An 11,660-nucleotide genomic window follows, 5' to 3' on the forward strand; every position below is an offset into this window, starting at 1 on the left:
ACCCAGACATACAGAGAACAGATTGGTGGTCTTTAGAAGTAGGGGGTAGGAGGTGGGCAAAATGTGTGAAGGTGGTAAAAAGGAACACAGATTCAGTTATGGGGCTGTATGTTACATTCCCATAATTTACTTTACAAAACTGTAACTACGTGTGGTGATCATCTCTCAACATATACAAATATTGAATCTTTACACTGTACACCTGAAATGCAACCCCCACAAAAGCCCATCAGAAAACAAAGATAATCTGAGAATTTAATTCAATTCCACAAGCATTTAATGAATATCTACATGTTAGTCACTAAATAAATTGTGGCAAGAAAGTAGGGCTAAGAATAATCACAAAAATGCTACTTAACCATTCCTTTTAGAACAGAAAGGAACATGACAAAACAATGGAAATCAGAATTTGGTAGTTGTCAAGCAGTAAAGAGTAACAAATTGCAAATGTGGATTCAGCATTATCCCTAGGAAATACTATGATTTGTTCAAGGAAGGTTCAAGATGAAACAACAGTTTGTATCATAATCTATTTTCCTTGAAAAAAATAAATGTTAGTGCTTGATTTCATTTCCAAAAATCTTATTTTTAACTGTAATGTTAGTCTCTCATGTAAATTTCTCCACAGTCAATAGCAGCAACTACAGAACTAAATATTAAGATAGGCTTCAAGTTCTAGGACAAAAAGGCCTAAAGTAAAAAAGTTCTGGACACCCAATTCAGAGAAGGACCCCAAGAGATAAGAATTTGAGGATTATAGATGGTATGATAGTATTGGGTGTCTCTAATAAATGATCTCTAAATAAACTTCAGACAATGTAATTCTGAGATATGTTATATGGGTGTAAATCTCGGCTATGTTACATCCTAACTGTGAACAAGTGACTTAATTTCTCGGCGCCTCAATTTCTCTCTGTATAAAGGGTGGATGATGAAAAGTGCTTAGAAGAGGACCTGGCACAAATCAAGCCATTAAATGTTAGCTGTTGCTATACCCCCATAATCTATGCAGATATGGAACACAAGAATTTGATTTTATGTGGGAAAGACACAAACAGTCAGGACAGCTATCACTGCAAGTTTAAAAGTTCTAGTACAAGTTCAGATAGAGTGAGACATTTATCTCAAGGCCAGCTGCTCACTCCCTTTTAGCTAAATCCTGGGCTGTGATGATCTCAACAATGCAGCTATTTTATGTAATCCTCATAATTTTTTTTTTGTCCATGAGAAAACCAAGGCACAAAAAAATTACTGATTTGTCCAAGGGTCACATTTTTCCACCCTTTTCTAGCGTCACACAATGTAATTCTGAGAAGTGGAAGTGGTGGTCTACTTTTCAATTCACATTTATGTTAAACTGATTTTTATTAAATTGGTCTTGCAGGGTTTGATGAAACCGGGGAAAAGAATACAAGCTTCCTACATCAACAGATCTGACCAAGAAGGCCCTCGGGAAGAGCTACTTCATAGAACCAGTTGATGTCCAGATAGGGTGGCACTAAGAGTCTCAGAAAACGGGCAGGATAAGCCAGCGGGAATGTCTTCTGTATAATTAGATACAGACTGAGTCTGGACAACCTAAAAGCAGGGACTGAGAAAAATTGTTTTTTAGGCAGAATCCAATGTTGGGCAATGGCAGGATTTAAGTGATCAGCAATTTTTAAACTCTAATGTCAAGAAACCTGTGAATAACCAAGAGAAGTGGCTTGAGCACACAGGGATAGTTAGGGACCTATGAAATGTAATGGTCACCAGAGATACTTGTAAGATGAGGCATTAGTGGCAATGGAGTGAAACCAACAGCTATAGTGATAGCTTATCAAAATAATCATTTGATCCATCAGTCAACAGTATTTACCGAGCTCCTACATGCATGGCAGAGTAGAAGGTAACAGATAAAATGCCAAATGTCATTTCTATTTCTGCACATTTCATTACTTTTTCTAACAGTTAAGTCAATAAATGAGGCACTTACTGGGCTACATTAAACCATTACTGAATTAATGAATATGCGTTCTAGCCAGTGGACTAAGCGGTGGGGAGACTGGAGGAACCAGTTGAATGGGGTTAAGAAAAGGCACTTCTGTCAAGATTAACAATGAAGTGATTCTACAGCACTTTTACTTTTTGTAAACCACTCTCACATTTATTATTCTTTCAGTTCCAACTCCAAAGGCTATAAGGTAAGCAATTAATGTTTTTATTTAACTTATGACAGCATTGAGGCCTCGACACCTTTATTGACTTGCCCGAGGTTACACAACTCAGGTCAGTTGCAGGGGCGGGAACTAAGAACCCAGGCTTCCTGCTTCCCTGCCCATTGAGTCGTTCCACTGAGCCACACTTCCAGGAGCCATCCTGCGGCTTGAGAGTTGGCGACAAGGCCCCGCGGTTAGAGCACTCGCAGTTCACACCTGGCCCTGAACCTGTTGCCCACGCGGCATCAGGGGGAAGGTGGTTGGCTCCTCTGTTTGGGGCTGGGAGGGAATGGCAGGCTACCCTGTGGGAATCAGCTGTTACTTACTCATATTGCCCGTTCCTCTGGGCTAGGGTCAGGGTGCAGGGCTCCTGGACAGGACCCTTGATCTCCACACCCTCCACAGTATGTGGGCTTTAGTCAAGGGTTAGCACTAAAACGCGGCCAGTGAGGGGTAGCCAGTTGCGGGACGGAGGGAGGCTGCCGCCCCTCGGCCCGCCCACCCCCAAACCGGAGGCTCGGCCTCCTGCGCCGGCCCCCTCCCCCGGCGAGACTCGGCCTCAGGGCCTAACGGCTCCCGCTCCTGCTCCCGCCCCAGCCGCGTTCCTCAGTCCCTCCGACCCCCACCCTCGCCCGGAGCGGCCTCCCCTCCTCCTTCCCTCAGGCGGATACTGCAAGGGGCTGGGCTCCGACTGGAAGCGGCGCCTCCATCCGGGCGGCCTCCGGACTCGGCCGGGCTGCGGACTGCGGGCGGATCCGACGACACTGCCTCTCGCGTTCTCCTACACGCGCGCGTCCGTTGCGTGTAGGTTAGGGGAAGCTCCACGCCGCGAGCCGAGAGCTGGAGCCGGGAGCCGAGAGCCGGACCGAGAGAGAGCGTCGCCTCGCGTCCCCGCCAGTTTTCCCAGGCCGCCACGGAGTCCGCCCCCTGCGGCCAACCCTGCGGAACTGCAGCGAGAGACCCGACGGACTGGGCGTCTCCGACACGTCCAGCATGGAATACGTTTTAAATGCTGCCCTTGACACCAGAATTGTTCTGGCGACTTTGAAGATCGCCACAGAAATAAAACATAGTCATATCTGTGAGGGAACTCAAAGGAGATGGGCCAACAGGACCCACATCATCCATTCAAAATGTCCTTATTACCGTTGCAATGCACGGTCCTGGGTATCCTATCTCTGTTGTTCCTTCCTCCTCTTCCTCTTATTCCTTCCACCCACTATATCAGAAAAATCCCCAAAGCTCAGATCTTTGAACCCTTTCCAGGTCACCTCTATGCAGGCAACAACCAAGTTGCCTGGCCCTGACCCCTTACCTAATATACCCCATTGTTACCACAACACTGAATAACAAAACTAACGCATCATAATTTCACACAGCCACCCAGGCTTGAAACATCAAAGCCATATGCTTTCTTCATCTTTCCTCATTTCTCTGTACCCAATCAGTCAACAAACCTTGTTAATATTTCCTTTGGAATTATGTTTTCTCTCTATTTGCACCACCATCACTTTATTGTAAGCCATTGTGATAGATCTCTCCTTTGACCATTTTACTCTGTTGAGTCATAAGAATATTACTCCCAGTGGAATGCTTCAGCTGTTATTCATTTGCTCAAGAATCTACAATGGACTATATGTCTTATTTTAAACTGATTTTTAACCTAGAGTAATTTAGACAGTGTGTTATAGAAGTAAATAGACCAGTGGAACAGAATACAGAGCCCCGATACAGATCACACATATATGGAAGTTGATATGCAGCATGTGACATTTGAAATGAGTGGGGGGAAAATGGGTTATCTACTAAATGGTGCTAGGACTATAGATCATCACATGGAAAATTATAAAATTATATCCCTACCTCACAGCACAGAGGGGAAAAAGCAATTCTAGGTAGATTAAAGATGTAAATGTGAAAAGCAGATCTTTAAAACTTTAAGAAGAAAATAGGAGACCATCTTTCGGACCTTAGAATAGGGAATGAGAATAATTACTTAATATACTAAAAAGATAAACAATAAGGGAATTGATTAGAACACTTAACTATATTACACTTCAAAATGTATGCACTCCAAGACAACATAAACAGTTAAAAGACAAGTCATGGACTAGGACAGTGATGGCGAACCTTTTGAGCTCAGCTTGTCAGCATTTTGAAAAACCCTAACTTAACTCTGGTGCCGTGTCACATATAGAAATTTTTTGATATTTGCAACCATAGTAAAACAAAGACTTATATATTTTTTATTGATTTTTTACAGAGAAGAAGGGAGAGAGATAGTTAGAAACATCGATGAGAGAGAAACATCGGTCAGCTGCCTCCTGCACACCCCCTACAGGGGACGTGCCTGCAACCAAGGTACATGCCCTTGACTGGAATTGAACCTGGGACCTTTCAGTCCGCAGGTCGATGCTCTATCCACTGAGCCAAACCCGTCAGGGCAAGACTTATATTTTTGATATTTATTTTATATATTTAAATGCCATTTAACAAAGAAAAATCAACCAAAAAAAATGAGTTCGCGTGTCACCTCTGACACACGTGTCATAGGTTCACCATCACTGGACTAGGAGAAATTTTATATATATATATATATATATATATATATATATATATATATATATGACAAAGTGAGGTTCTACATTTCCAGCTGTTACCACCTTTCTGACTTCCTCTTCCACCATTCTTCCCAATTCACTCAGCTTAGACACACTGCTCCTTGCTATTCCTAGGACTTGACAGGCACACTCTTGCCTTAGGGCCTTTGCACTTGCTGTTTACCTTGCCTGCACTTGCACTTCCTTCAGGTCTTTTCTAAAACGGCACTTTCTCAATGAGGCCTTTCTAGACAACTTTATTTAAAATTGCACTTCAACAATCTCCTTTTCCAATCCCATACTCTCTTCCTTGTTTATTTTTCTCCAGAGGATTTATCACTATCCATTAGTCTATTTTACTTATTAATTTTGTTTATTGTGTCCTTTCCCCTACTAGGATGTTAGTTCCATGAGGGCAGGCATTTTTTTAAAATATGTATTTTTATTGATTTTTTAGAGAGAGAGGAAGGGAGAGGGATAGAGAGAAATGTCAATTAGAGCAACATCAGCCCTAACCGTTTTTGGCTTAGTGGATAGAGCATTGGCCTGCAGAGTGAAGGGTCCCAGGTTTGATTCCGGTCAAGGGCATGTACCTTGGTTGAGGACACATCCCCAATAGGGGGTGTGCAGGAGGCATCTGATTGATGTTTCTCTCTCATCAATGTTTCTAACTCTCTATTACTCTCTGTAAAAAATCAATAAAATATATTTTTTTTAAAAGAAGAGAGAGAAACATCACTGGTCAGCTGCTTCCTGCATGCGCAATACTGGGGATCGAGGCCACAACCCAGGCATGTACCCAGACGGGGAATCTAACCAGTGACTTCTTGGTTCCCGGGTCAATGTTCAACCATTGAGCAACACCAGCCAGGCAAGAGGGCAGACATTTTTGTCAGTTTTATTCATTGCTTCATTCCCAGTGCCTAGAACTATTCTTACAACAAAGTAGATGCTAGAAAAATATTGATTAAATGAATGAATGAACTAGTAGCTAGAATATAAAAGATCCTCTATAAATCAGTGAGCAAAAAAGAAAATTAGTAGAAAAATTGACAAACTATATAAGAACTTCATAGTCAAGGAAACCCAAATGGCCAATAAAGACACGAAAGGATGTTTCACTTAATTACTCTTTAGGAAAATTGAAAATTAGAACCATGAGATAGCTTTTCACGACCATTTGTTTGGCAAAAATTAAAATTCAGATGACGCCAAGTGTTGTTGAGGATGTAGAACAGATAGAACTCTGATCACTGTGAGAAGGAGTATAAGTTGGTAGAACTGCTATGAAAAGGAATTTGACATAATACAATAAAATTGTATATGTAATATACTTCAACCTAGAAATTCCATTTCCAGCTACAGAACTGGGCAAAATTCTGCACTTTGTGCACAAGGAGGGCATGTAAAAGAATGTTCATTGCAGAATTCTTTGCAATCTCAGGAAAAAAAATGGAAGCAAATTAAATGTCCATCAGCAGGTGAATGGATAAATAAAGCATAGTATTTATGAAGTTGGTTGTTATTTTTAAATTAAAATGAATAACTCAAACTATATGTATTAACAGAGTTAGATATCATAAAATACAATGTTGAACATAAAGAGAATACTGCAAAACATGTACAGTATACCATTTCTATAAAGTCTGCAAATATTTTACGTTGTTTATGGCCACATAGATATAATAGTAAAAGTCTATAAAACATGAAAGGGCAGGCCAGGGCCGGATTGCTCAGTTAGAGCAGAAAGTTGTCCTGATACTTTCAGGTTTGATCTCCGGTCAGGGCACATACAAGAATCAACCAATGAATGAGTAAAATAAGTAAAACAACAAATCTCTCTCTTTCTCTCTCTCTCTCTCTCTCTCTCTCTCTCTCTCTCTCTCTCTCCACTCTCCTCCTCCTCCTCCTCCTCCTCCTCTTCTTCTTCTCTCTCTCAACAAATAAAAATGAACAACAAAAAAAAGAAGTTGTGAAGAAATGGAGGTGAGGACACTAAAACTTCTGGTTTCTCAAAGAAGAGATGATGCTTTTCTCAAAAAATGTAATAAGTGGATATTGTAATAACAAAAATAATCCCTAATCCAGGTGGCTAACATTGAATATTCACGTGACAGACATTCCTCATGGCTTTGCATACATACTTTTAAAAATTTAATTATCATTAAATCTCTGTAAAGAAATAATATTGTTTCTATTTTAAAGATGAGAAAACTGAGACTCAGAGAGGTTTAGCAACTTGCTCATTAACTAGTAATTGGCAGAATCACGAATCAAACTGACCTTTGTCTAAATCCAAAGCCAGAGCTTTTAATATATATATAAATTGATTTCAGAGAGGAAGGAAGAGGGAGAAAGAGATAGAAGCATCAAGGATGAGAGAGAATCATTGATCAGCTGCCTCCTGCATGCCCCACACTGGGGACTGAGCCTGCAACCCGGGCATGTGCCCTGACACTCAACCACTGAGCCACACCAGCCATGCAAAGCCAGAGCTTTTTAACCAAGATAGTTTGCCATTCATTCAATATTAATAGTAAAAACAGTATTTATTTGGAACCTTCGATGTGCAAGGTACTATGGTACCTGCTCTACCTGAATTATCACATTTAATCTGTTGAAATTAAAGTTGAGAGTAGAGGAGGGTTTGAGAACTTAAATAAGGCAGAGAAGGAGGGAAGGCACTGTTGGAGAGTGATAGTGAATGCAGAAAGGTTAATAAAGGGTTTTAGAACAACAGAGAGAGCCCCATTGGAAGCAGATGGCACGACTTTCAATAGTGATCCAAATGAGCATGCATCTATAACTTTCTTTGGCAATGCCTGGCACATGGAAAGCAAGAGTAAGAAAATATACCAAGACGGTACATTAGGCTTGGGAATTAGTATAGCAGGCACAGCAGAAGGTCACGGGGTGAGGGAGTCTAAAGTGGTGCTTAGGATTGAAATAGCTGGCTCTATAGTCAAACTTAGGTGAAGATATGCATCCCCTCAGACTAGGGCCAGCCGAGGGAACAAAGGCAACCTTGATGAATTTAATCATTTCCTTAGGCTTGATCCTGTGGTAAATTGTTATAACTCCTTTGGGGGGATCCTTTCGGGGACTGTATGTGCTTCTGTATGTAAAGCCATTTTTGTAAGTTGAGTGAAATCATTTTTTTAAAAATATATTTTATTGATTTTTTTTACAGAGAGGAAGGGAGAGAGATAGAGAGTCAGAAACATCGATGAGAGAGAAACATCGATCAGCTGCCTCCTGCACATCCCCCACTGGGGATGTGCCCGCAACCCAGGTACATGCCCCTGACCGGAATCAAACCCGGGACCCTTGAGTCCGCAGGCCGACACTCTATCCACTGAGCCAAACCGGTTTCGGCTGAAATCATTTTTTTTAAAATTCACAACTGCCTTCTGACTTATCTGTGGTTGTCAATGACATCACTAACTAGTCATTCAAGTTTGAAACTTCAGGTTTATCCACCAACCCTGCTTCTCCTTCACCTATGATACTCCATAAATCAAGTTTTGCCATTTCTATAGTAAATTCCTTAATGTATAGCTCTGATCATTTTCACCTATCAGATGGCATTTTGCCTTAACAGAGAAAGGTCCTGTGCCCTATACTTGTATTTACATACAAGAGACAGCCAATGTAAAAGTTAAATGGTCATTAAACAAAATTCAAATAAATGAAACTCTAGCTTCAAGAAAACACAGGCCTCACTTACCTTCATCACCACCACACACACACACACACACACACACACACACACACATACAATTAAATGGGTGCTCAGTGCCTGTCTTTATCCATTAGACAACTATAACTAAGTGCTTAGGATTTATGGGCTCTTTGGAGACCAAATTAAAAATTGAGATCTAAAAAAAGAGACTATAAAACACTAAAAGAAAAGGAAAACTCAAAATAATAACCATTTAATGAAATGGTTACAAAATATAACATTATATTAAGTTCATTAATTATTAAAATTTGTTATTAAAAAAGTTGTCTTTGAAAACAATTTATAAGTTGGATCGTCTCACTTCCCAAGAATTTCCAGGTATGCATAATAATTATAGAGAAATTACAGCCATTATAAATTAAATTAGTTATGCACAAATAATTTCAAGAGCAAACTTACAAAAGCCCTTTCAAAAATTTACAGCAAAAACATAAATATTTTAAATGCAGGATTTAGATGCATTTTAATATGTTTATATAATACTGGCTGAAGCTTTCACAAGTAAGAGAGCTTTGGGCCTGCAAGGCAAAAACAGGCCTGCTTAACATAGATGAGGCTGGGGAGGAAGATTTCAAATAGGTGAGTCAGCAGCCAGAGGCTGGAGAGCAGACCAGGCAGAGGTAAAAATGATTCAATGATTATTAAAACACCACTAGCTGAAAAGCCTTGCTTTTCATATGCACAAGTCCAACTTAGATATTTCTTTCCATACAGTGAATCATAAATAAGAGCCATATATATATATTATTGATTTCAGAGAGGAAGGGAGAAGGAGAGAAGATAGGAACATCAATGATGAGAGAGAATCATTGATTGGCTGCCTCCTGCAGGTCCCACACTGGGAATCAAGCCCGAAACCAGGGCATGTGCCCTCACTGGGAATCGAACTGTGACCTCCTGGTTCATAAGTCGATGCTCAACCACTGAATCATGCAGAAGAGCTCATTTTTATTTACATATTTCCATTTATGTTTTTCATTCCTTATAGAATTTGGGGTGAGAAAGGCTCATTAGATGGTGACAGGCACCTTTCCTTTGCTACTTTATTTCTGCCCCCGCTAGTTTTTTAATTCCCTTTGTCCTATTTTTTCCCCCGCTAGGCTAGGCTCTCCTGTCAGCTCAATGAATCCCATAGCCAGGTCTGGCATTGCCTAGGCCCACTTTCTTCCTCTCTGCAGAGATTGGAGATATGAACTAAAAGAATATGGACTTAGCCTGGTATTTAAGGCTCCAAGGAAGCCGTCCTGAACAAACCTTTTCAGAGTTACTTCCCAAGAACAGTCTTCACAAATCCTATGCTCTATCCAACATTTCCCTTAGAAATTGAACATGGGCAGTGGTTAGTGGCAATCAGACGGGTGTGCTCATGACTCAGGTACTTCCTTGATCATGCAGCTGAGTAATGCTAACTTGACATTTTGGTCTTGACCTTTAGAGATTGTTAAAAAAATTTTTTAAAAAATACTGGTCATAAGTTGTTTAATGTATAGCTACAAAGAAACAAAGACATGCTGATGTCGAAACAGGTGATAAAAATGATAAAAATTCTGCAAATTCTCAAGATGATACTCATCAGACCCATAAGCTGCATTTATCTGATCAAAATTCCTACAGAGCACGTACAGATTCCTTTAGTACTTTGAAAATCTTAAAAGAGAGAGTAGAGTTATGGCTAAATTCACCTCAGTTTTTCGCTTATTGGGAATAAAAATTATCCACATCTGCCAAGTAAAAAACATTTCTCTAATCTCATTATTTAGAAACAAAACACAGAAATTAAAGTAAGCAAGCTGATATTTTTTTTAAAGCACAAAATTTTAAAAATCCGATCAGATCTTGAAAAAAGGTTTTTTTGTCTATTTGTGACATTTAATTGGCTCTTTGATGGGTCCAGTGGGGCAAACCATGAAGATTATTAGCTGAGCTCCCTTCTATCCTCAACCCTGTGACCTTCTCAAGGCAGGCAGTGACCCACGAGGCTGATCCTACTGCCATTGCAGGCGTCACAATTGAAGGGCAGAATACATTCTTGGTTTTTAGGTTGTTTTCTGTCTCATTTCAAAGTATAAGACAGAAAAATTTAGGGGAGAATGCTTGCTGCGTAAGACATGTTAGGTTACTTACCCCATCCCTTCACCCTAGTAGGTAAGAGCCTCCCAGATGAGAAGAAGGAGACAAGTAGGAAAAGAGAACTTAGAAGCTGGGGTCTGTGTTCCTGATGAGGGGAAGCAGCATTGAGTGGCAGTGAGGACCATGCCATTAGATGCCTGGTGAGGAGTTGCCCACCTTAATGGATGGCAGCAGGGAGGGGTGACACGGTGAGTGTACTTCTCAGAGAAGGCCAGTGCGGAATATATTAAGAGCCCAAGAAGTGGACACCTCCTTCTCACCACTGCTATTTTAATCTTACATAAACTCTGGAGTTAAAAATCAATAGTAGGGCCATGAAGGAGGGAGAGGGTGACTTTAAATCTGAGTTTAATCATGAAATCACACACGCACGCGCGAGTGCACACACACACACACACACATTTTTGTGGATGAGTCTAGATTGTTTTCTGCTCTCAGGAAGAATGTCGAAATTAAACCGAGATATAGGCAGTGTAATTTTCAGAACCTTATCTGTCTTGCGAGGATGCCTGTATCCCTAGCACGTAGCACAGTAATTATTCAGTGGTATCTGTGGAATGTATAACTATTCCCTAGAGAAAATAACGTATGATTTAGCATTTTCCTAGGGGTGATAAGCATCAAAACAAGTTGGGAGCTGGTCTGGCTTGGCTCAGTGGTTGAGCCTCGACCTATGAATCAGGAGGTCACGGTTAGATTCCTGGTCAGGACACATGCGGGCTCCAGCATGATCAGGGACATGCTGGAGGCAGCCAATCAATGATTCTCTCTCATCATTGATGTTTCTATCTCCCTCTCCCTTTCTGAAATCAATAAATATATATATAAAATAAATTGGGAGATGCTACTCTAATCAATTTAACTATTTAATTTCTTGATCACATGCTACTTATTTTTACTTCCATCACATTAATGCTGTCTTTCCCCCCAACCTCCTCTACAACAGTACCTGCTAGAATCCTCTCTGTTTTTCAATGCTCACCTCAAACG

At 40.6% G+C, this 11,660-nt stretch overlaps 1 protein-coding gene across 1 annotated transcript in view; it reads right to left on the bottom strand.

Moving 5' to 3' along the window:
* The window catches only part of OCRL (OCRL, inositol polyphosphate-5-phosphatase), a 52,314-nt gene extending 49,216 nt beyond the window's left edge, over nt 1-3,098 (bottom strand). The window contains 2 exon segments of the mRNA XM_023758093.1: nt 2,525-2,604; nt 2,870-3,098. Coding sequence (XP_023613861.1) covers nt 2,525-2,604; nt 2,870-2,908 — 119 coding nt within the window. The 5' untranslated portion in view covers nt 2,909-3,098.
* Between the last annotated feature and the right edge of the window lie 8,562 nt (nt 3,099-11,660).

Source organism: Myotis lucifugus, unplaced genomic scaffold (assembly GCF_000147115.1).
Source record: "Myotis lucifugus unplaced genomic scaffold, Myoluc2.0 scaffold_2, whole genome shotgun sequence".
Lineage (NCBI taxonomy): Eukaryota > Metazoa > Chordata > Mammalia > Chiroptera > Vespertilionidae > Myotis > Myotis lucifugus.